We start from the raw sequence: 24963 nt of genomic DNA on the forward strand, positions 1-24963 counted from the left end.
TTTTTATCATAAAACAGACAGTGGCTGGACCAGAAATGACAACTTAAATGTTAATTCAGGTCCAAATCTGTTTTGTTTTTTTGTCTGTAATATTTGTGATAGTTTATGATTGATGTGTGTTATTATTATTTTCTCATGGTAATGTGCCTACATACCAGAGACTGTAGCTACATACCAGAGGGTGCAGCAGCTTTCACATTAAACAGACTCTAAGGCGCTATCCACCTGAGGGAATCATACATAACATGTCAGATATAGATTCAACTTTATTCTTTGTTGGAGTTCTGTCGTGACTGCTCTCTGCTGCTACAAAGGGAACGACTTAAGTGTGTTTCTTGTAGCCTCGACACCTTCAGAGCTTCCCCCCTGCTGCAGCCTGTGAAGCGAGCTGAAGGAGGAGTTTTAAAAGTGTAAAGTGTAAAGTGATACTGTGGGACAGGAGGGAGGGAGGAGCAGAGAAGTCACTTCCTAAAACGACATTCCCCTGCCCTCCTGCCTGGGGCTCGTTGTGTTGTTTGAAACTTTATGAGTTAGTCCAGTGCAGTGACTGTAGTTGGGATTTAAAAAGGACGTGAAAGCCTCTTAGTGATCTTTCTCACAGCGTCCCCGGTCAGATCTGTTACTTTCACTTTGTTGACAGCTGAGGAGCGGACTCACCTCACAACAAGTTGTAGATTTCCTGGATGGAAACGGAGGGGCTGCTGACCGGGACTGTGAACACAGCCTCCGGGGACTATGGCTCCAAGTCGGGTTCGGAGTGCGGAGGGGGCCCGGGCAGCAGGCGGATGTCGTACTCAGTCTCCGGACAGTCGTGCAGGGTGGAGGGGGCCACAGGTGAGTGTTGGAGGAGGGGGGGGTTCATGAAGCTGTCAGGTTGGAGGAGTCCGCAGAGAGGTGACATGAGGTCTGTCCTCGCACAAAGAGAAAGAAGTCTGAGTCGAACCGGTTTATAAAATCCATTTATTATAAATCACTCTGTCAAAACAGTGTTATCCTGACAACGAGCCTACCTCACGAGTCCTGTAGCCAAATTGAGATTTGTCCCCTAATGACCCCTCCACCATCACCACCTCCACCTAACACTGTGTATGTGTCCCTCTCTCTTCAGCTTGACAAACAGGCCTACTCATTTATAGAGCTCATGTGAGGAGTTTTGATCTTGTAATAAAACAGACTAAACATAATATTGCTTCTTTTTAAGCTACAGAAGCACAAGCAACCCATCATCATAAATATTTTTAATGCCTGAAACCTGTGAAACCTTTCTTTAACCAATTGCAACCTGAAGATTTTCTGTGAGTTATACATTTGACTGAAGAAAGCAGGGTGAGATTTTTTTTGTTCATCAAATGAAGAAAATCAGCAAAGATGAGAGAGGTCACCACATCAACACAAACAGCCTATTCCTCACTTTTAACTGCATTATGCATCAAGTCTGCATATCTTAGGCCTATATGATAATAAGGTGATCATTAGGTTTTGATACTGGGCCCATACAACATGGCATCGTGGACTTGGTGCATTAAGGGGCCCTGGGTCAGAGTTCCTCATTGCTCTGCTGGAATCCTGACTGTTAGACTTTGTTTATAACAGGTGCATTAATCTGCATGTATAGCATTTAGTTGTAGGTGTTGCATACCTTCGGGTTGTTCAATTCTAAGCAAATGCATCATAGTTTACAAGATCACTATGATGTGTAAAATCTCATTCTGTTTTGTCTGTGAGTTTTTCCTTCTGAAGCACAGCCTTCTTGAAAAGTTTAGACAGAAACTTGAGGAGATTTATGCTTTTCAGAATAACCAACAATGTTAATCTAATCAGACCCCAGATTGGGAACCAATGCTGTAGAAAATACAGCTTCAAAGGATATTATGAAGATTCAGAACATTGACAGGAAGGTTAACTGTATGAGCTGCATGCTTGATACAGGCTTTTAAAATCAGAGTTCATCTGATTGTTTTAATCTTTAATCTGTGTTTGCCATCACAGAGACATAACAGACTGATTTTTGTGCAGAACAGGTGTCAGGAAAATGAGAAAAGCAATATGAGTATTATGACTGTTCAAACACCTAGTATTGTTAAATGTCCTTCCCTTTATCATGATGCAGGATCTGGAAACCTTTTTTTTGCAAGTGAAGTGAGAATTGCCTTCATCTTGCTATTTAAAGCAAATTGAATTAAAGCAGTAATTTATCATGTGAGATGCTGTGGATGAGAGATTTAGTTCTCTGCTGAAGTGGAAACTAGCTGCTTTTTATGTGCAGACGCACCAAGGCATGTGTAAGGACCCTGAAACTAATAGTATAATAACATTATTCATTATGAGAGCAGAGGGAGTTGGTGTTTGATTTTCCTCTCTGCGGATTCTCCACAGTAAATAATACCTTCACCTTCAGACCCGGGCGAGACGACTAAAAATATTATCACTATAAATATTATCATTGTGGTTTCATTTTTTCTTTTATTGTCAGAACATGACAAACTATACCTGAACAGAAGAACATTTCACAGTCATGAGCACAGTGCACGGGGCTGGAAAACATGGAGAAAAGTTATATCAGGAAAATTATTGTTATGGTTTTATCACGCAGGCCTACCTTCACCTCTTCTTCATCTTTTAAATCGACTCTGTGCTTTTTTAAATCTATAACAGTCAAGGTGCTCCATGTCCAGAGGCTTATAGGCCCTGGTTTGAATCTCAACTGTGGCTTCTTTCCCGCATGTCGTGCCCCACGCTCTCTCTCTCTCTCTCTCGCCCCAGTTTCAGCATCACAAATTTCAAAAAGTTTCTTAAACTGCAAAATTAATCTTGTATCAACGTTTCTGACTTTAAGAAACTGAAGATACTTCTTTATTAAAATGATTTATTGTACTCTTCTGCTGCAACGCGTGCGTGCGTGCGTGCGTGCGTGCGTGCGTGCGTGCGTGCGTGCGTGCGTGCGTGCGCGCGTGTGCGTGCGTGTGTGTGTGTGTGGGGGTCTATGCAGCCGTTAGAACCCCTGCCCTGTCAGTGGCACCCACAATCACCGCTGCTATGACACATCCTGCTCTGATGCGTGAAGTCAGCAGCAATGTGTGTGTGTGTGTGTGTGTGTGTGTGTGTGTGTGTGTGGCCGTGTGTGGCCTGATCTGACTCATCATATCTGTCTGTGTAACTGCTGGGTGGAAAGGCCACAGTCACTGAACAGAATCACTCAGCAGCTGTGGAACAAACGAGCTGCTCTCTGACAGACACTTCTAGTTCTTCACATTTCTGTTTCAACATTTAATGTAGAACCAGATGAAAAGGTCCAGGTCCGGTCCAGTGAAGCATCTTCCTGAATTGTTCATTCATGGTATAAATGGTGAACTCAAGCTTGACATGTTGTCAAGCTGTTCTAGTAGAAAACTTAAATTTCTTCTTAGTTTTATTTATACAATAGCAAATAAAAACAAATTCAATGACATGACTTTACAAACGAGCAGGTTTAGAAGGCACTCTCTTCTATATTTATGCAGATGATGCGGCCGTTTACGCTCCTGCTTAGTCACCGAGCAAGGCAGCTGAGGTCACATCTGAGCGCCTGTATGAAGTCCATCAGTGGCTGGAACGCAACCATCTTGTTTTCAGAATCAGAATCGCTTTTTATTGCCAAGTACATTCACACATACAAGGAACTTGTCTTGGTGTATTGGTGCAAAACACAGTTAACAAAGAAAATAAAGCAAAATATCAAGAACTTCAATAAAATAAAATATAAGAAGTAATTACAAAGATATATATAATAAATATAAAAACACAAAATCTACAAAAGGTGCCGTGTTTAAAGTAAACTTAAGTAAATTAATGTAACGCATAAAATCTGTGTGATGTTTTCTGACTGTGGGGTGGATGAGAGTCTGTGTGATGTGGGAGGAGGGCAGGGACATCATGTGGCTGGCTGCAGAGGGGTAGAAACTGTTCTTGTGGTGAGAGGTTTTGGACCTGATGAACCGCAGCCTCTTGCCGGAGGGAAGGGTCTCAAACAGTTCATGTCCAGGTCGAGATGGATCATCTTGAATCTAAATAAAACAGTTTCAGTGTTTTTTTTCTCTGTAAGAAAACAGAGCTCACTTGGAAGTTTTATTATAAAAATAAAGAATTAAGATATAAAGGAGGTTAAAGAGCTCAAGAATTGGGAATAGCTTTAGATCCACAGCTCGAGTAACATGAAATTAAATTCTCAAAAACAGTAAAAACCAACTTTAATTGTTTTTGAAGACGATGATTTTTCAGTTATATTTATGCTCTCAACTTGGCCTCCTTCCCTAAAAGTCTTGGTTTTGGCTCGGCCTCGGAGCACTCTGGTCTCGGGTATGTCATGGTCTTGGTAATTGTGGTCTTGACTAACTCTCTCCTGCAAAGTTTCTTCCCGTCTTTTTCTGGATGTGGTCAGATCAGGTTTGATCAGGTGACATCTGGCCTGGGAACACCTCTCTGTGATAAGACATACAGTATAAGCTCATGGTCCACCCCGGGTTCTCCTCCCAGTTGGACGTGCCCAAAACCATATTTAAATCCCTACATGCCTTTTTGGATACAACCACCAGGGGCCTCAGTGTGCTGCCTAAACTAATGCAGAGTCTCTACACCAGATTCTCAACCTGTTTTAAAGGAGAATTTTGGAAAACTGCTTTGAAACAATTCTAAAAAGAATGAACCCTAGAGGCCAACATTGAGCACAAAGTATGTGTTGGTAACTGTTCTATTTTTTGTTTTTGCTTTAATCAAATAATCCCAGTTTCTAGTGTGTGTGCAGCTGGTGTTGTATGAGACATCCCAGTGAGACAGTTAACATCCACAATATGACTCCTGACACCAGATGATGTGCTCCCAGTTTTGCCTCAAGAAAAGACAAACTTTCATCGCAGCTTCCAATCCAACCAGTTCTACTGACAACAACATCTCAGGGCAGGTTTCTGTGCTCTGCATGTTCTGTTGTTATCCACTGAGTGAAGCTGCACATGGTGGTTCAGGACGGTGTAGGTAAAGTAAATTTTCAGATGGTCCTTCCACTCACACTTGTCTCACCATCCACAGATGATGAAGACCTCTACATCCAACAAGCTGTTGTGTTCATCGAGGACGCCATACAGGTAGGACAAATGTCTTCCCTGCTTTATGTTTGTTATTTTGTTAAATAATGTGTAAAAATATATCAGAAATCAATTATATCCTCTGTAAATGTCCGAGTCATGACTGTCCACAGTGAGTGAGAAGCATGAGTCCATCCAGCTGTGTTGTTGTCGAGCTGTGTTTACATGGACGGGAAGGTATTGTGTAGAAAAGCTGTTTTAGTCCAGGACTAGAGAGAAGAAGAAGAACATACTCTCTGTTTATTTAGATGTCACGTAAGTGTGTTTAGATCTCGGTCATGTGCAATATGAAGCTGAGAGCTAACCAAAGTGTGCTAACATTAGCATGCTAATGCAACAATGCAGGAAACAGGTGAATTAATTATGCTTAATCATGGTGCGTTCTAATTCATCTCCTTCGTGCAAACTTGAGTGGAAAGGGGTTTCAGGCGACCCCAATGTTGGGAAAGCCTGTCATAATGTCTTCTTCCCTCTTTTTTTTTAATTGCTGGATTTTCAGAGTCCTGGATTAATAAAGTATTTTTACTCTCTTGTAGTATCGCTCCATCAACCATCGGGTGGATGCCAGCTCGCTGCAGTTGTATCGATGGTACTACTCTCGGATATGTCAATGGTAAGTTCACACCGGGTCAGGACATTTTAAAATAGACCAGAGTTTGTTTTCAAGATGAGGAAATGTTTCAGAGCCAATTTCCTGCAGGGACAGAAACAGCAGACTTGCTTATTTTTGCAAAAAGCATTTTTCATCATTCAAACATTCTGATATGTGACATGAAGAGAGGAGCAGGAATATAAAGCCAGTGAAACCACAGATTACACAGAATCACTAAACTCGGCAAAGGAGCATTCTTATTTTGTATTTAAAGGGATACTTCACCCGTTGAAACATGAATCTGTATTGACATTGGGTCATATATGTCGTAGAAATGTGAAATACATTTTGAAGTTGGTGCCTTCTTGAACGAGAAAAGGCAGAAAGTGTCTTTTTGGCTCATGTGGATGAAGCAAATAAATGTGTTTCCTGTCTAAACGTATGTTGACGTTGTCCTTTAACAATGTGGATAACAGATACAGACTGAAGTTCTCTTGCAAACATTTTTTGTTCCTCTTCACCGATGAGTCTCATCAACACACTGATTTAAGTGACTCATCTTCAGAATGTTTTTGTTCTCTCAGCTTCATCTCCACCATGCCTACATCCTTTTGTGCACCCTCTCTCTCAGGGGTTTGGGCCTGACCATTGCAGTGGTGTTGTTGCTTGCATTCGTGGAGCGCCCGTCCTCCCTGTCCATCTCCTCTGACCCGCGCTACCGCTCCCAACCCTGGGAGCCTCCTTGCGGCTTCACCGAGAGCTTCGAGTTGGTCTGCCTCATCGTTTTTACTCTCGATCTTGCTGTCAAGGTAAACACAGGCATCGTAAGCTGGCAGCTGTGGGGTTACCTCTTCAACATGGATGATGCTTTTAAACTAAAGTACCTTCTGCTTCATTCCTTCTGTTTTATCAACAGAGCTACCTGATTGGCTGGGATGAATTCAGAAAGAGCAAATGGCTGATCGGTTACACAGCAGTCATAACTGTGTCAGTCATCGACTGGGTGCTGTCTGTCAGCATGGTGTGTGACGAGGTGAGTCTGTCGTCTTCTGTCTTCTATCAGCATGTTGTTTTGGATGGAGAGGTGCACTGACTGACCGGCTGGTGAACGGATTCAAAGTATTTTCAGCTTGTTCTGCCATGACCAGTGACCCTTCTCAAATACATCTGATCCTGTGCCAATCTCAAATTAAAACACATGAGCCAAGCATGTCATGTCATGAGCACAGTGACACAAACACCCCCCCCCCCACACACACACACACACACACACACACACACACACAAGCATCCACACGATCCAGACGAGCGCAGTAGGTTATAATTTGATCAAATTCATATTTTTAATATTCTTTGGTGACGGTGGGACACTTAGAGGAGTTTAACCTGCCTTGAGACTTTTTCACTTTGCAGGAAATATTATAGATGAATGCATATTGATAATTAACAGATATAAAAGAAGATGGAAATTCTTGGTAGCCTCACCTACCGTTCACTGAGGCAGTGAGAAAGTGAGACGCAGACAGGTTAGAGACTGCATTTGAAAGCTCAATGAAAAGTCACTGATTGTAGTTATTTGACGTGTAATTCATAGCTTTATCATCAGTCTGGGAGAATGCAGCCGTGCCAAAATTGGAATCATATGGGCAGGTCAGACCTTGAAAAAATGTGTCCATCTCTAATTGTCAGGGTGCAGTGTGAGTATCAGCAGCACAGCTCAAAATGAGAGAGACGAAAGTGCTAATCTGTGTAGCGTCCAAACGGCAGTCTGAGATCTTGTCTGCACTTGCAGACTTCAGGAGCTCCACTAGTCCTGGCCCATTCATTCAGGTTAATGACTGACAGCTCGTCTGCATGCTCTGTCATGGTTATTTAGGATAATTAGGGAGGTGACTACATTTGGGTTTGACACATATACCAGCATGTATTTCACATCAACCAGCAACAGTAGCAGAGAATGTTTTAAATCTGATTATGAGATTAACTGTTTAGGTTTGAAGTATGTTGTGGTTTTAACTACCATAAAACTTCAAAATAAAAGCCCAGCCCCATATAAGGCCTAGTCCCTTCTGCTATTTTATTAGCCTGGTGTTGCTTCATATTTTGACAAATAAACTCGGGTCTCAATTAGATACCTCTATGCATTTAATGTTAAAATAGTGTGCGGATCAACAATAAAGAGAAAAAGGAGCATGAACTCCATCCTATGTCCAAGAAAGACAGACTAATGCTCGTATGGGTACCAGTGTGGGGAAGAAGGTTAAAGATCAGCTGCAGATTCATGTGCTTCTACATTTGGACCTCTTCTCAGAGTCTCCTGCATGACGGTCTGGATCAAGACTAAAGACATTTAAACCTCAGTGTTTGACAGGAGGGACGTTCTCTCTCTCCTCCACACTGCAGCCGGTTCACACAGATGGACTCTCTTACGAAGGAAGATCAAATTAGTGATATCATTATTGATTTCCCAAATGAAGGCACTGCCACTACATTGACTGAAAGAAAATAAAAGCTGGGCTACTAATCTAAGTTTTACAGTAACACCTATTAGACCCATTTAAAAGTAACTACAAACTATTTTGGGATATTTGAGGACCCACTGTGAGTCTCCTCAGCAGCACTCAGGCAGATTCTGAAGAATACAGACTGCTCAATGTCAACGTCTCATCACCTCAGAGAACGAGAAGAGGCAATTCTTGAGTCCGTTGGGGCCCCAGGCAAGAATCAATTGGGGGGCCCTCCAACCAACGTTCAGCAGGGCAAAGAGAGTGAGTGCTGTCAGATGAGGGCCCCTTAGGGAGGTTTCCTACCATCATTGCAGAATGTGCACATTTTCAGCCAGTGCTTTGGCGCCCCAAGCAGTTGCCTGCCCTGCGTGTTGCCAAGCAGCACCTCTGGATACAAAGCCCTCTGGTAACTTACTGGATGTTCTCATGTCCCCTTAATGATTGATTTGAGATGAAAGACATAAGTTGATGAACGCTCTGAGGAGGTAGTTTAGTGAACATTGTAGTTGAGTTTCTGTTGATGTGAACAACACAGTCATAAAAGTAAGGATTCTGCACGAACCCAATGTATTGAGTTCAAATGTGACACTTTCTCTTTGAGGAAAGGCTTTTTTCAATTTAAAAAATGAATCATTTAGGCTCATTAGGTTCATAAAAAGTGATCTTGTATTTTCTTTGTTTCTAAGAAACTGAGAGTACGACGGCTCCTCCGGCCGTTCTTCCTCCTGCAAAACTCGTCCCTGATGAAGAAGACGCTGAAGTGCATCAAGAGGACTCTGCCAGAGATCGCCAGGTATGTAACAGAAAAGACTCTCACTAAACCCTCCCCCTCCCCCCCATCCCCCAAAACACAACCTGTTAAGAGAGACTGGTGGTTGGGTCACTCACAATGTACAGAGGATCCTTTCTCGCATGTCTGCAAACATTGACAGGGGCTTTTAATGCCTTTATTTAGAGATAGAAGCGTGGATAGAGAGTGGGGAATGACTGTGCATGGGCGTGCGCACTAACCACTAGGCTGCCAGCAAGAGACAGTGAAAAGAGAAGTTTAGTGTTTCTGTCTCTTGCTGTATATTTGCATCGTTGGATGAGTTATTTAAAAACAAAAGTACAAGTGTTTGAAAAAGTGTTTGAAATGACACAGCCTTGGGGAGAACCAGTGGATGACCTCGAATCAGACATGGAGCTGTTTACCCTCACTCTTTGAAATCTGCAACAGGAAAGTCTCAAATCCATCAACAAAGCCAGGACACAGGTTCAAATAAGGTAGTCATGTGTTGGCTCACATGTGGCCCTGAATTGTGTGGAAAAGCAGAAATAAAATCCCCAAAACAATAATGTATCCCTGGACCATCAAGGTGTTTCAGAAGTCAGTTGAGGAGAGTTAGAAAAGCATGTGAGGGATTCAGTGAATCCTCTACAGCCCTGAATAACTCTCTCCTGATGACTTTTACAAATCCCCCTCATAACCAAATCACAACAATCTGTTAGAGACCATCTTACGTTTCTGTCAGTTTGACCCTAACATTTACCAAACCCGTCATCCTTAATTCAAAGTTCATGATTTTTCTGAGCAAACAAGACCATGAGCATAAAGATTGTATTTCTACATATTTATGTTTCTATATATTTATTGGTAAATTTCAGATTATGTGACGACCAACATGCTTCAGAAAGAACCCTTTAGATACATCTCCCACAATGGTTCATAGTGACAGATACATTTGACAGCTAAAAGAAAGCAGAAAGAGATTATTTTTGTTAAAAGAACTATATAAGCATGTACAGGACAAGATCAGTGAAGAGATAAGATGTACGGCTTTGTCCACACGGCCCAAATCAAATCAAACCAAAAGTTCCCCACATGATCTTTTAGCAGAAATGTTGTAAGGTTGTGTGTGCGTGTGTGTGTGTGTGTGTGTGTGTGTGTTCCTGTCTGCAGCGTCATCCTGCTCCTGGCGCTCCATCTCTGCCTCTTCACCATGATCGGCATGCTGCTCTTTGCTAAAACTGAGGTAAGTTCAGGACTTTGATGTCACACCTTGTTAAATACACACTGCTGCTCTGCTGACACTTTGCTCAGTGTGTGTGTATGTGTGTGTGTGTGTGTGTGTGTGTGTGTGTGTGTGTTTTGTCTAGACATGTCCTAGACTGTGGCGACAATTTGACAGCCAATAGTCACTGTTTCCTTTTGGTCCCAGAAAGAAAGGGAAGATATGAGGCCACTGAAATGTGCTTAAAGTGCAAATAAAAAGCTTCTGCAGGATGTGAACCAAACCAGGAAGTGGAATAGTTTACAGCACGCAAAGACAAGGGACATTACAATAGTTAAAGGAGAAATAGATCAAAGAAAATGTCTCATCCTAATTCTGAACGAACAAACAAATTGATAAATAAAACCTTTATTGCCCCAATGGGAATGTGCTTCAAACCAGGGGCATAAAAACATAAATGACAAATGACATCTACAAACATACGGGACAGGAAATAAAGGCTTGAAACTCAAAGCTTGACCCTGAGGCAACTGGTCTGGTTGAAGATCTTTTGCCAGTTCCCTTTGGATCAAGCTTCAAATTGACCGTGACCTGGATGACTGAGAACATACTCAGACAATGAAGTGAAACAAAGTCATTATAAATACAGCATAAAAGCATCGCAGGATTACATGTGAGGAATGTTTAGTGCAGAGTGTCGAGTTCATACTTTGTTGTCAGAGTGTGTTGAGCAGCAGAATACTCTGCAGTACAAAGGAAGTGAGGTCACATCCTGTGGTCAAGACTACATACTCAGACCACAGGGGGCGCTGTGGGTTTGTTATAATCGTGGGAGCTAAATTTGATGCTTACTGCTTTCAAGTAGGTTATTTAATATCATGATTTAGAAATGATCAGATGAATTCATTTAATTTATAAGCCTTGACTAGAAATAGTCATTTGGATTTAGTTTTGCAGAGATGCTTTAAATTATGAAGTGAAACTGGATCCAGGTTTTTCTTTTTAAAGGAAAATAAAAATCTTGTTCTTAATCAAACCACTGAATCAGTTATTATTGTTTTTTGTTTTGTTTCCCCCTCTCTAATTTCAGCTTTGGGGATGTAGTCTGGTCTGGTTCTCATCTTGATCACAATGAAATGATCTCAATGACACATATTGTCTGTCAGGTCAATTCAGTGCGCGAGGAGGCACAAAGAGAAGAGGAGCTGTAAATAGTAACAATATCAAAACATGACTTTACATTTTGTAAATAAATATAGGTTCAATAAACACGAGTCAGAGGGCGTAGCACAGCGACCTCACAGCGACCTCACTGTCAGGCAGTGGCTTTAGTCTTATTGTCGAAACAACCTTATTCTGATACTTTTCAATACCACATAAAATGTTATAATGATTAATCGCATTGAAATGACCCATTACAGGGTCTCTGGACGTCTTTTTTTTTGTTGCTGTGGTGCCGAAACAGTCATTGATTTTGTTTTTCTTTTAAACTAGATTATAAACTAAGGAACTCATTTTTTTAAATCTGGTATTGAGACAACCCTCTAATGGATATCGTTTAAGATTATTTAAAAATCCTGAACCTCAAATTCCAAATTTCATGTGCTGCAGTAAATACTTTCAACACAGCTTTTTGATATGATGAAAACAACTATGAATATACAGTACATGTATATCTGATATAAATTCTTTGACAGTAATGTGGCTGCATGGACTGGAGATAATCTCCAAATGGAACCAAATGTCCAATTCCTTTAGTTTCTTGTGCTCAGTACTATATTAAACCCGGAGTTATGTGAACTGTAGTAGCTCTCTCTGTCTCTGTCTCTGTTCAGGATCCAAAGAAGAACGGGGAATGGGAGTTACATTTCAGAGATCTGCCGGCGTCTCTCACATCCCTGCTGGTGCTTCTCACCACAGCCAACAACCCTGACGGTACACAATCAGTAAAAATAAACACATGATGACAACATGTGTTTGTTGATTTTCTGTGATTGTTTCTGTCCGGTTGTGTTGGAATCATTTCTTCTGTCCCGTCACAGTGATGATCCCTGCCTACTCCCTCAACAGACTCTACTCCATTTTCTTTGTCACCTTCAGCGTCATCGGTAAGCACTGATTCACAGATGTGTTTGGGTTTTGTAGCGTCAGCAGATCATTGTTTTACTGTTCAAAAGGGAGAATGAATGTGTTTTCTTTTCTGACAGGAACCTACTGTCTCATGAACCTACTGACAGCCATCATCTATAACCAGTTCAGGGGATATTTACTGGTAAGTCACACACTGGGAATTTGAAATAAACACAAGATACTTGGGCCCTCATTAAAGGGTAAGCACTCAGTGAAGAAATGTCTTCTCCAAATCTGCTCTCATGCCCTACTGATACATCACCACATGTTGCCATCGCGTGCTACCTTCAACAGGCTGTGTTGAAGTGAGCTGGCCAGGCAGTGACAACACTGATACTGCCTACCAGGGTGCGAAATACAGGGGTTCTTGGGGGGTTTGAGACCCCTTGATTGACACTTGAAACCCCCTGAAAGCCTCAACAGCAAACGTTTTGGGGGTCTCTGAGAGAGAGAGAGAGAGAGAGAGAGAGAGAGAGAGAGAGAGAGAGAGAGAGAGAGAGAGAGAACTGTAACTTTTTTGTTGTTTACCGTCTCTTAATACATACATGACGATCATTTCTTGAAGTTAAGTTACCTAAACAACATTCAAAACTGGAAGTTGCTTAAAATAAAAATCTGTTTTTAACAAAAAGGAAACAAGGTAACCTTAGCATGACATGTTCTAAAATACAAAATAAAAGCATGAGACCTAAAAGCATAACTTTTTCTTGAGAAAGTCTCATAGATTTAACTAACCTTAACTGGGTTACTTACACATATTGTTGTCTAACTAGTTTGTAATCAAACCAAAACAATGTCAAACTAAAAGCTACATTACGTATCAGCTATACATAGATTACTTAACGCAGTTGGAGTGGTGCAAAAACACTACAACTCTCCAGTCCACATACTTATAGAAGTATTCAAATGAATGCATTCTTGTGTGAACATGTGTCTGATGAACACTTGAAATGTTAATAAAAAGATTGGATCATAATTGTTTTGCAGGAAAGGCACAAGTTGGTGCATAAAAACTGATCAGAATGCAGGAAAATAAATGTTAGGTGATCAACATTTTTTGGGGAGATCCCCAGACCTCCCTAACCTGTTGGTGAACACTAAACTGGCGTTGAAATAATAGATTATAACATCCCGTTGGGAATATGTCATCGTTTTGGGAATTATTTCACAGTTACAAACTGAACTGGAAGCCACCCTACAGAACCGTAGTTATCTAGTGGTGGTAATAGTTCAAAACTGTTCAGTTGCAGACATCACTAATATCAGCCTGTGATGCTGGAGAGATCTTTACTGCTGTGACTTCATCGCTCCCAGCTGGGAAAGCAGGCGTGTCAATGGGAAAAACAAGTTTCTTTTGCGGTGGATGACTCACGTGACAGTTATTTCATATCCAGAGGATACGCCCAAATATTCTGACATGGGTGTTCCCTGAGAATTTCTCAATTTAAGTAGATTTCAAAAAGACTTAAAAGATTCCCCTGAACAGGAGGACAGACTCTTCAAACCTCACGTTTACATCATGCTCCGAAATGGTTATTAAAGTGTGAATGTTTTTTTAATGACCTCACCTGCAGTTACATCTGTTTGCACTCACAGCAGAGTTTACCTTTCAGCTGCACCCGTTCAGCTGGAGAGGTGTGTGAGACTGATTTGTGAGTCATTAGTGCAATCTGCTGAGATATAAAAGGAGTCGTTTACAGGATTGTTATCTATTCTGACGGAATAGATATTCTCAAATAGGGAAAATTACTAATCCCTGTAGGACTTTATGGTAATAGAAATGATGGTCTATTAAAGACATTCAGTGTTCTTTGTATTTTATTTAAGAAAGAGATTTGAGGATTACTCAATAAAGAAAACAATCTGCACACCGAGCAGACTTAGACAAGAGGATCAGGGAGTCAGTCTTTAGTATTATCCGTGTGTGTGTCTGTACACAAATTGACAGATCGCTAACAGACTTCAAGAAAATCAGAGGCTGGAGTACATTAGAAATGTTCTTTACTGTTGTCTCCACTCTCAAGAAGGTTCTTTCATTGTAAAACTGAAATGATACAAAATAAAGATACGTACAAAGATATGTAATAGCTGTATGTAACATAAGAACGTCTTTCTTATAATGCACAAACAAATGCACAGCTTAAAGGCTTTACATGTGATTTTTTGATCCAGCAGTTGTCGCCCTTGAGCACCAGCATGAAACTAAAACAACTCGCCCTGCATTGTTGTGCTAGCATGCTAATGCTAGCGATCTTTATTATGCTGGTATCTTCACACTGCATGTAAATTTACCTGAAATGAGCGTGATCTAGAAACACAGTTAAGCAGTGAGTACAGTATGTTATTCTTCTTTTCTCTAGTCCCTCAATTAAACAACTTTTATACACGAGGGGAGGAGTCAGCCGGCCGTCCGGGCGATGTAAACAAACTGAAGATAGGACTCTGAAATCATCACAGACAGTGGGACTCGGGTGTTACACCCATTGTAGACAGTCATGACTCACAGAGTTGTTTTCAGAGGATATACTTGATTTCTGCTACATTTAAGTGTGAACAATCACATATAAAGCCTTTAATACAAAAATATATCTGCTAGTGTAAATGTTGCAACTAAAGCTTACAAAAGCATCACAACATAAAGCACCAATTAAATGCTTAGCTTTTTTTAATTATTATAATTATTTTCAAATGTTACAGAATGCATCAAAATATATCAAGCAGTTTGTGTGTAGATATCCAGAGCTGCACATGTAAATAAACTTACAAGGGATGCTTTCCGAGGCATGAACCAGTGAGGGATAGAAAAAGCTGTCTTGAGCTGCAGGCCGACCACAATGATCCCAATACCAGGAAGTTTAAAATGATAAAGTCATTTCATTGTTTGCCCAAGAGATATGAAATCATCTTTTACTGAAAAATGTCAGAAACCAACCTGCAACTGCAAAAACGTAGCCCACCCCCAGGACAATATCCACGTTATAAATTAGTAAAGAACCAAAGTAACCTCCAGCAAACCCAGAAAACAAGACTGTGATAAGTTGTAAACTGGGACTACAAGATACAAAATTCATATACATATATATATATTTATTCTGCGAGGCATTGCTCCTTGGATGGCTACTAAAGGGCCTTTTGGTGTTTCAGTCTGTATGCTAAGATAGGTGGACCATGCCCTGATGGTTGTTTTTAAATCCAGCTCATTTTGCTGAGATTGAAGAAACTCAGGTTTTTCTTTATTGGATTTCTTAAGAGAATCTTAACATCTGAACTCTTTCACACCAAAGACGGAAAAAGAACACACATGTTCAATGGATAAACATTGTGCTGACATTCAGTCTGGTAGAGTTGTTCGTCTTTCAATGTGAAGGTTTTGTGGTCTGATGTCTAAATGTCCAAGTGTCCCTGGGAGAGACACTAAACCCTAAATTGCTCCTGACGGACAAAGCCAGCGGTGTGTGAGTGTGTGAGACTGGGTGAATGTGTCATGTGGTGGTAAAAATGCTTTTAGTCGTCAGACAACCAGAAAAGCAAAAGGTCAGTCCGTTTACCATTTAGTGACTGTTTGTGTTCATCTTCCCTTGTAGCTGTCAGTCCAGACGTCCATCATCAGGAGACGACTGGGGATCCGAGCTGCTTTCCAAGTCCTCAGCTGTCAAGGAGTGCAACAAGCTGCTGTGTGAGGGACACACACACACACACACACACACACACACACACACACACACACACACCATTCACATGTATTTATAGGAAATCAGTTTAATGGCACAGGTGTTACCTGGGGGGTTTACTATTCATTTTGATGTTTGTAGTGTTTTAATCTTTGTGTTTAAATGTATGTTAGCCAGGATTCTTTTGAAACATCTCGACAAGAAAAGCTGAATCGAATAGAAAAGAAAAAGATTAGACTTGTGTGTTGTGAGACTTGTGTGTTGTTAGACTTGTGTGTTGTTTTGTCTGTCAGGGAGTGTGTGCGTGTTGATGCAGTGCTGCAGGTGATGTCAAGGGTCCAGATGAAAAGCTACTACAGAGCAGCCGTCACTACAGTAAGAGACAAATGTCACTCTCTAATATCAATCAATTTTGATCTCTCTTAGCATCTGATCAACAAAGAGCGGGTCTACACGGCACTACACGACCCAACATTAACCCACCATGACCAAACACTTTGACAACAGTAGCTGTGAAAATCTTCCTTTCAACAGGCAGAAATCTCGAGCAGAACCAGATTTTCATTTCATACGTTTATATTTATATCAGTATTTTTTTATTATTCTGCATCAGCTTCAAGTTTGTCCGTGACATTATGACTTTGGGTTGTCTTTCTGCCGCTTCCTCCTGAATGTTACACCTCATCTTGGGCGCAGCTGTAGTTTTTTGTGAGGAGTCTTAACCTCAGCTCCTCATCTTTGTCTTTCACTAGACTATTCCAAAGTTAGGCTGAGATTGCATTTTTAATATAGCAATATAGCAATATAGCACCATCATTGGGCTTCATAACGGCTCTTCAAAAACCAATTGGTGATGTCACTGAGACTACGTCCATGTTTTATATAGTTTATGATTAATCCTTACAGAACAATAATATTTTAATTAAAATACATTTAAATAAGAGACACCCTTCGTCTTTTTTTCACCTTGGCTGTTTTTCCTGTATTTCATGTTGACCTTTAGGAGGCGCAGCAGTGTGCAGACGTGGGCTACATGGACCGAGAGCAGTTCAGGAAGATTTTTGACGAGCTGGACAAAGATCGCATCGAGGAGGTAAAGCTTTGTATACAGACTCTGCTGCTCCAAGATTCATTCTAAATCATACAAACGTATCACATCTGTTTCATGTTATTGACTGTTTATGGTTTTGTGTGCGTGTGTGTGTGCATGTGTGTGTGCGTGTGTGTGTGTGTGCGTGCGTGTGTGTGTGTGTGCGTGTTTGTGTGTGTGTGGTCCTCCAGCACCCTCCCTTGCCCCAGTATGACTCCCCAGTCCTGCAGAGACTTCAGGTGGTCTTCAGTCATTACTATCTCACTATACTGGGCAACGCAATGGCACTGGCCAACGTCATGAGCATTTGTGTAAGTTGCAAACAAACACACGCACACACACGTAAACACACATAAACACACATAAACACAGCGCTGCTTAATGTATATAGACTCACACCCTCATGTGGTCGAACATGTGATGATATTTCTTCTGTGTTTTTCAGACTATTCTGGTGTTGAACTCTGAAAAGACCACTGCAGAGAGAGACAACTACATCATGGAGGTGAGTGCAGTCATTAAATGGTTAATGGATTAAGATTCTTAAACATTAAACGCCCCACCGTATGGCACCCCTATGGGGCTAACAAACATCCACAATAGACCCATTAAAACACACTCTACACCTTAACAAAGTCAAAACCAAGGGATTTATTAACAGACAAGCTAAATCATGAAACAAAGATCAACTCAAAGACTCTTTCTAAAACACAACAAACAATCCCTGGCTGAGCACTCCCAACTTCAAAAGCTTCTCTTCCTGAAGCCAAAACTGGGCTTTTTAAACACTCAGGCCAGCTTCATTGTGCAATCACAAGCTTCACCTGAGCTGGAGACAACAGAAGGGAACATACAGCCGAAACAGAAAGAAAAGACAGCACGTCTCGTCGCCTGAAGAACAGATTTGGATTATTTATTGACATATTGTCTAGTTAAACTAGTGAAATAAGGATTTTCTGTTTTAGCTTCCCTTTCAGGTCAGTGAGGCAACATTAAACCATGCAGCCTCCTTAACATTGTGAACATGACTTACTAAACTCATTCCACTTTCCTGCTGTCTATCTGCCAGAGCATCAACCTGTGCTTCATCCTCTACTACCTCTTTGAAATGTGTGTGAAGATCTTCGCCTTTGGCTGGAGAGGTTACCTGTCCTACAAGAACAACGTCTTTGACGGCCTCCTCACCATCATACTACTGGTAGCACTGCATAACCACACACACTCTCAAGATTTTCATATGAATAGTGTTTCTGTAAAAAAAAAAAACATATTTTTTTTATTGAAGAGCAAAAACAAGAAAAAGGGTTCCTTTATTTTTATCTTCTTATAGCATGCAACAAATCCCAACACGCGTAAACAAAGTGGTACCTTTATGTGTTTACTCTCCGTGTTCTGTACAGGGGTAACTCGTGGTGTATCTCATCCTGATGTATGTAATATAGAGTCAGCATTCATTTCAGTCTGTTTCAGTACCAGCTGAAAACTCCTCACAGTAGCTTTCACATTTTCGGGCAACAAGGTAAATAGTTTTTTTTTTAGCAGAGGCAGAAAACAGCATGACCACGTCTGTCTTAGGGTTACAATATCAATCCTACCTGTAAACCTTATGGATTCATAACTTTTTTTTAAAAAGGGAAAATCAGAAGGAAAATGTGGTCTGAACATCGGATGTGGTTCTATTTTTTTTTTTTTTACCATATTTAACAAATCATCCGGTGTTTGTTTTTTTCCCAATCAGATCCTACAGATCACTATATATTTGACCTTCAGGATTCCTTATTCTCACTGGTAGGTTCTTTAATTCATTTGAAAGTTCATGTTTTTTTTTATTTGTCTTATGTCTAAAAATCTGGCCAGGATGAAATTCATGTGATCAAATTTGAAAACAGAATGATAAGTTTAGAAGATCGACGACAGTAATTAAAGGGAATAAAGGAATAAACATAAGAATATTTTTGTCATAGCAGGATATTACAAATACTTTTAAAAGGATCTTTTATAGATTAACGACAAAATCTCTTAAATTCAACTTGTGTGTGTGTGTATGCGTGTGTGTATGTTTATTGAAACCAGGAATCCGTCCTCTCAAAGCGTGATGTCTCTGTGGGAGATGATTCGTTTGGTCAACATGCTGATTGTCTTTCGCTTCCTGCGCATCATTCCAGATATCAAGGTACGTAAAGACAAAATCCACAAGCTGCTGGAATCAGCAAAGACTTCTTTTCTAATGACAGTGATATCCATCCAGAATTTTTTTTTATTTATATATATATGTATGTATATATGTGTGTGTGTGTGTATATATGTATATGTGTATATATATGTGTATGTGTAGGAACCCTAAAATGTTGAAAATGATGTATCATTATTGGTTTAGATGTATAAATCAATATTGTATATTAATTAATGTGGTCGGTTTTTTTCCCTTGCGGTATCCTGTTTGTTTATTTTCTGAACAGAATATATATATATATATATATGTATATGTATAAAAACACTGTTTTTATAACTTTAGATTAGGCTTTACAGTAAGCGTTCTCTCCAATAATCCCAAACATTGAATCCAAAGCAGCTGGACAAAACGTCAACTGAGTTTAAATAAATAACTAAAATTTAACTATGAGATACGGGATCCATTTTTTCTTTGGTAAATTCAATGTGCTTCGGTACTCAGAGAGAGAGAGAGAGAGAGAAAAAGGAGCCACAGGTTGAAACCCGGACTTGAGAGCACCCGCCTCTGTACATGGGCCGACCGAATCAACCACTAGGCCAAAAGCATATCATCACAACATTTTCTGAAGAATATTTCTACACGGCATTACGATCAACATGTTAATTCATAAAAGGCCAGTAGATGTAGTACAATAACCAATAACCAGTGTTCAATAATGGAGCCAATACAGAAGTGCAAAAAGATGCAGTTCCTCAAGTGTCCACTAGCGGCTGGCTGTAAAAGTCCCACACACACCCCATATTAACACGTCCATTTTGACAGCAGACATAAACACGTTGGTTAATGTCTTTATCAGCACACTCTGTACTGGGAATGATTTTTGTATTATTCACCCTCTTATGAGTTTCTGAATGATGACGAGTTACAGTATGAGGGACGAGAACGATCTACCTGCTTGTTGTTTGTCAGGAGACTTAAGGCGCGCCTCAGCTCCGGCTCTTTGTCTGCTCTTAGGTTGACTAAATCTACAGATTCCATTTTCATCTTCATGAATCTCATCTTGTTTTGCAGCTGATGGCTTTGGTTGCGAGCACAATGTTGGACCTGCTGAAGAACCTCCGCGCCTTCGGAGGGATATTGGTGGTGAGTGGTTAACCACCTGATCTACACACTTTGTTTATTTCTTTGCTTTTAAATGGGCTGTTGAATGACGTGCATCATTATGGACTGAGGTGATTGAGCCTTCTTGCATTAAGGTTTTGGTTACGTTTGACTTTCATTTGTGAGTCCTCAAAGCAAGAAGGAGAAGCATTTAAACTGATGGAATAATCATTTTGTTTCTATCTGCACGTGGCTCCTCTTCCTTGTTTTTACAAACTGTGACAGGTTGAAGGGTTGATGTGACTGCAGTGATGTGTTCAGGAGCTCACATGTAAAGGGAATGAGCCCAGCACGTTTAGAGGTTAATGTCTTCTTCATGCTCTCCCTGCAGGTGGTGTACTATGTGTTTGCTGTGTTTGGGATCTGGCTGTTTGAAAGAGCCATCAAACCTCCTCCTCAGATGAGGTGAGACGCGTGCTCAACTTAAAAAAAATCTCTTCAAGGGCAATCAGTGCCAACCCAGAGTGAACACTGTTAAAAAACAATATATCAGCACGTTAGGGAACGAGCACTAAGACACGAGACACAGCAGTCATTTGAAGGAAAAGGAGGGTTTTTATTTCACAAAACAAACAAGTGACAGCGTCGCACAATGAATTCAACGGAGGAGAAACTTTTCACCGTCTACACATAAAAACACCTTAAACAGTTTCTGAAAATCTTCACCCTGGAAGGAGTATACTCACTTATTTTTCAGTCTCCAGAGTAAACCCACTTCTAAATCTCCTCTGATTCGCAGCAGTGATTGATTGATAATGTTCAGTATTATGCTGCATTTTGTTTTCCAAAGATGGTGAAGCGGTGACCCTTTACTCTGTCGCTAATTGGTTAGTACCAACTGACTAGGTATGCAGGAGTAAAACAAAAAATGGGGGAAAACATTTAGAGTATACCCACTTCTTTAGGCACTTCTTTTAATGAGGTAAACTAACTGTTGGTTTTTCAGACAAATGTTGGTAATCCACCTTTTAAACGTTCGCCAACAGGTGAATTGCCATTGGGGGAAAAAAGGTTTAATTGCAAAAAAACTATTGACAATTTGTCAATTGTCAATAGTTTTTTTATCATCAACCATACAGATGAGCATCACAAAAGCACACTGAGCAGACTTAGAAACCAGTCCAGCTGTACACCAGTAAGTTCCTGGTGCTCTCATCAGATGTCATATTCACAGAATGTGTTTCCTAAGCGTACAAATAAATAGATTTAATTCAGACTGCGTTTGTTTCCCAAACGTGCGCGACTAAATCTTAAACCCTTTGAGATCAGCAGCTCATTTGAAGGTGTTCTCTTGTTCAGTGAGTCCTCGCTGATGGCCCGTGTACTCATGTTTGTTGTTGTTTTTGTGTACACGTGTGTCAGTGTCTTCACCAACGACACCATGGAGAACATCACCTCAAACTTCAGCATGGCGTGTGGCACCTATGAACAGCTGGAGTACTGGCCCAATAACTTTGATGACTTCGGGGTGAGACACGAGAACGTCCACGTCTTCAAGTTGTTTTTCTTTTTCTGCTCACTTGTCTTATTTAACTCCTTGTTGCACTTCTGTGTTTAAAACTCTGTTAAAAACCAGTCATGTGTCAGAGTAGAGTATAAAACAGTACTCTGCAGCGTACTGGAGCGCTTTGAGTAGTCAGAAGACTTGAAAAGTGCTGTACAAGCTCAAGTCCATTTACCATTTTACAGCAGCGGTGCAAAGAGACGATGGGGAGGGGAGGGAAGGGTCCGACATGATGTTGATGACTTTTCTGTAAAGACTGCTGTGCATTAAAGTACAGAGGAATGAAAATAAATAACGTTCTCTCCTTTTTGTCAGGCGACCATCCTTTTGCTCTATAACGTCATGGTGGTCAACAACTGGCAGGCCTTCATGGACGCATACAGCAGATACACCACAGAGTAAGAAAAAACAACAAGCAGGAGTGATGATGATGATGATGATGATGATGATGATGATGGTGATGATGATGATGGTGATGATGGTGGTGGTTGTGGTGGTGATGATGAAAGTGGTTTATTCTCCACAGCTGGTCCAAGATCTACTTTGTGTGTTGGTGGCTCACCTCCTCGGTCATGTGGGTCAACTTGTTTGTGGCGCTCATCTTGGAGGTCAGTTCAACACGGACTGAGACATTCACTCGTGAAATGACTTCAGGGTTTCAGTCGACAATCTCAATATTATACACAGGAGATGTTAAAAACAGTAACAGTGTCATCTTTTTACTCAAAAGTCATCTAGACGGCTCTCTCCAATGTTTTGAATTTGGACTGCAGTACCAGTATTAACCACTAGGTGTCAGAGTTACAGATTTTTTTCTTTAACTATGAATTTGTAAACTTTCTTTCAGATTTACGTCTTAATAATAAAGTAGAAAGAAGGTTTCCTTAACTTCATTAAACACTCGACACACACTCTGTTTTTGTTTTGAACAGAACTTCATCTACAAGTGGGATCGCAGTCACAGCTGCTCTGTTACAGATGTGGAGAAGATCAGATATCAAACATCTGTTCAGCTCATGTTCAGGTAAGTCCACTCATGTTTTTATTTTGAGTCATTAAACAAAAACAATCAGACCCTCAAGTCATCAATAACTTTGTCTAATGACTATTCCTTCTCTGTTTGCTACAGAGAGCAGATCCAGGAGCCAACAGAAGAAGAATTACTTTGTCAACTACACCAACACCCACACTTACACCTGCACTGGTGACACACACACACACACACACACACACACACACACACACACACACACTCACACAACAAAGCTGTTACCATACCAAGTAAGAACTACTACTCAAAGTGTGTGCAGTGTGAAGAAGCACTGAGAGGTCAATAAGAGAGCAGAGTTTATTTTAATTTGTTTTATTGTTAAATGTGAGTTCTACTACTGAAACTAGTAGGAGGTGAATGTATCAATGTTTGTTATTCAACAAAGTGAAACCACTGTTCTTTTATTGTTCAAAACCTTCGTATCTCAAGGATCAAGATCAAATTCCGTGGATGTCAATTTGTTTTTTCCCGAAGCTTTGACACACTAATAGACCTAAACATTTATTAGAATGAAAAATCTGAGCTGATCAAAACCTCTAGAGTTCAAAAAGTTGTATCTCCATTATTTTGCCTCAACACAATGACGCATCAGAATAATAATCAGAGAACTTGATTTTACACTGAGATATATTGGGGTTTTTTTATGTACAAAGAACTTACTGATGATCTCATTTACTGGATGCAACTGCTCCACGACTGAAATCTTGAAATCATGTTTGGCTGTTGAGCTGCACAAACAAAGAACCAAAGATTTGCCAAAGATAAGTTTGGCTTTTGTGTAATAATTATGTTTGGGTTTTTCCACTCGTTGTAGTTACCGTAACTAAATATCTCTACCGCAGGTTGTTGATCTAGATGTGTTTTTGGCCTTTTGTTTCCGTGTATGTAAATCTGAGGGAGGATTTAAACTGAGAATCTTCAGGGAAAGATATCAATCAGGAAACATGCCTTACATGTAAACTAGTCGCACAGGCATGTTTAGCAAGAATCCTGCTCACAACATCCCTTCATGAATTAGAATCTATAGACTGTTTAAAACAAGTTGTCGTTTGATCGGTGGAATCAAGAGTGACAGCTGACCAACAAACTCTTATCAAACCATGTAAATATAAAGAGTGTATCTTCTATATCTAAGTTAAAGCAACCTCATATGTCTGGGGTTAAAATGGTAAATGGACTTGAGCTTGTGTAGCTCTTCTCTAGTCTTCTGACTACTCAAAGTGCTTTTACACCGCAGGTCACACCTACACATTCACACACTGATGGCATCATGTGGCGTAAATCTTCCATTAGTATTAACTAATCCCATTCATACACCGGCCAACAAAGCAGTGGGAGCAACTTGAGGTTTAGTGTCTTGCCCAAGGAAACATTCAACCTGTGGCTGCAGGAGCTGAGGATCGAACCCCCGACCTTCTGGCTAAGAGACAACCGACTCCATGGATGCCCAGTTTAATCTGGTGTCTGTTTTTCAGTCACATCTGAGACAATCAAACACATTTCCACATCTTTAGGGAGTATTGATCATGTAAAGGGAAACATCCTCTGAGAGGCTGCAATGCATCGTTCTACAGGATGGAGTGAGACTCTGTTAAAAACAGAAACGCCAGAACTTTCAGATTTTACTTAAAGGGAAGTAAGGGATAATCCTTGAATTGAAACTTTTTATATAAAGGGCTAACTTTGCCTTGGTATTTATATATTTACAGTGGAATTTTGTTTGTAGAATAAACGCAGATAAAGGTTTTTATTGAATTAAGTTTGGATGTATCAGAAAACTGGAGTTTCTGGCTATTTTTAATGTAAGATACATCGTATGTTTCAGTTTGCACTTTGAAAACTGTTTGTAAAAAAAAAAAGATGTATTCAATAAATATTTTGCAAAAAATATCTATTTATTGTTTTTTAGAAAAAGAAGTGTTTGAATCAAATAAGAAAAGCAGAAGTGCATTCAGCTTGATTGCCAGTTCTTT

The 24963-nt window shown here is 40.4% G+C and overlaps 2 protein-coding genes across 2 annotated transcripts in view; one reads left to right on the top strand and one right to left on the bottom strand.

Moving 5' to 3' along the window:
* The window catches only part of LOC110005219 (low choriolytic enzyme-like), a 208211-nt gene that overhangs the window by 52550 nt on the left and 130698 nt on the right, over window positions 1–24963 (bottom strand). The gene's annotated exons all lie outside the window — the stretch shown is intronic.
* Window positions 448–24880, top strand: tpcn2 (two pore segment channel 2). The gene is made up of 25 exons (XM_020654473.3): window positions 448–834; window positions 5062–5117; window positions 5654–5730; window positions 6341–6518; window positions 6626–6742; window positions 8903–9009; window positions 10159–10231; window positions 12046–12145; window positions 12253–12318; window positions 12418–12482; window positions 15925–16016; window positions 16305–16386; window positions 17015–17104; window positions 17293–17412; window positions 17547–17606; window positions 18171–18299; window positions 18840–18889; window positions 19175–19274; window positions 20346–20417; window positions 20767–20840; window positions 21798–21903; window positions 22255–22337; window positions 22466–22547; window positions 22872–22963; window positions 23069–24880. Exons 1-25 carry the CDS (start codon window positions 684–686, stop codon window positions 23145–23147), a joined length of 2301 nt encoding a protein of 766 aa, XP_020510129.2. The 5' UTR covers window positions 448–683; the 3' UTR covers window positions 23148–24880.

This window comes from Labrus bergylta, chromosome 3 (assembly GCF_963930695.1).
Source record: "Labrus bergylta chromosome 3, fLabBer1.1, whole genome shotgun sequence".
In the NCBI taxonomy this organism is placed as follows: Eukaryota; Metazoa; Chordata; class Actinopteri; order Labriformes; family Labridae; genus Labrus; species Labrus bergylta.

What these genes read in the sequence shown, in the direction of transcription:
- tpcn2 (XM_020654473.3), top strand. Translation starts at nt 684, where the DNA reads ATGGAAACGGAGGGGCTGCTGACCGGGACTGTGAACACAGCCTCCGGG. An exon ending in CTCTCGATCTTGCTGTCAAG is followed by an intron (nt 6,519 to 6,625) that starts GTAAACACAGGC and finishes TTTTATCAACAG; the next exon opens with AGCTACCTGATTGGCTGGGA. An exon ending in TCTGTTCAGCTCATGTTCAG is followed by an intron (nt 22,964 to 23,068) that starts GTAAGTCCACTC and finishes TGTTTGCTACAG; the next exon opens with AGAGCAGATCCAGGAGCCAA.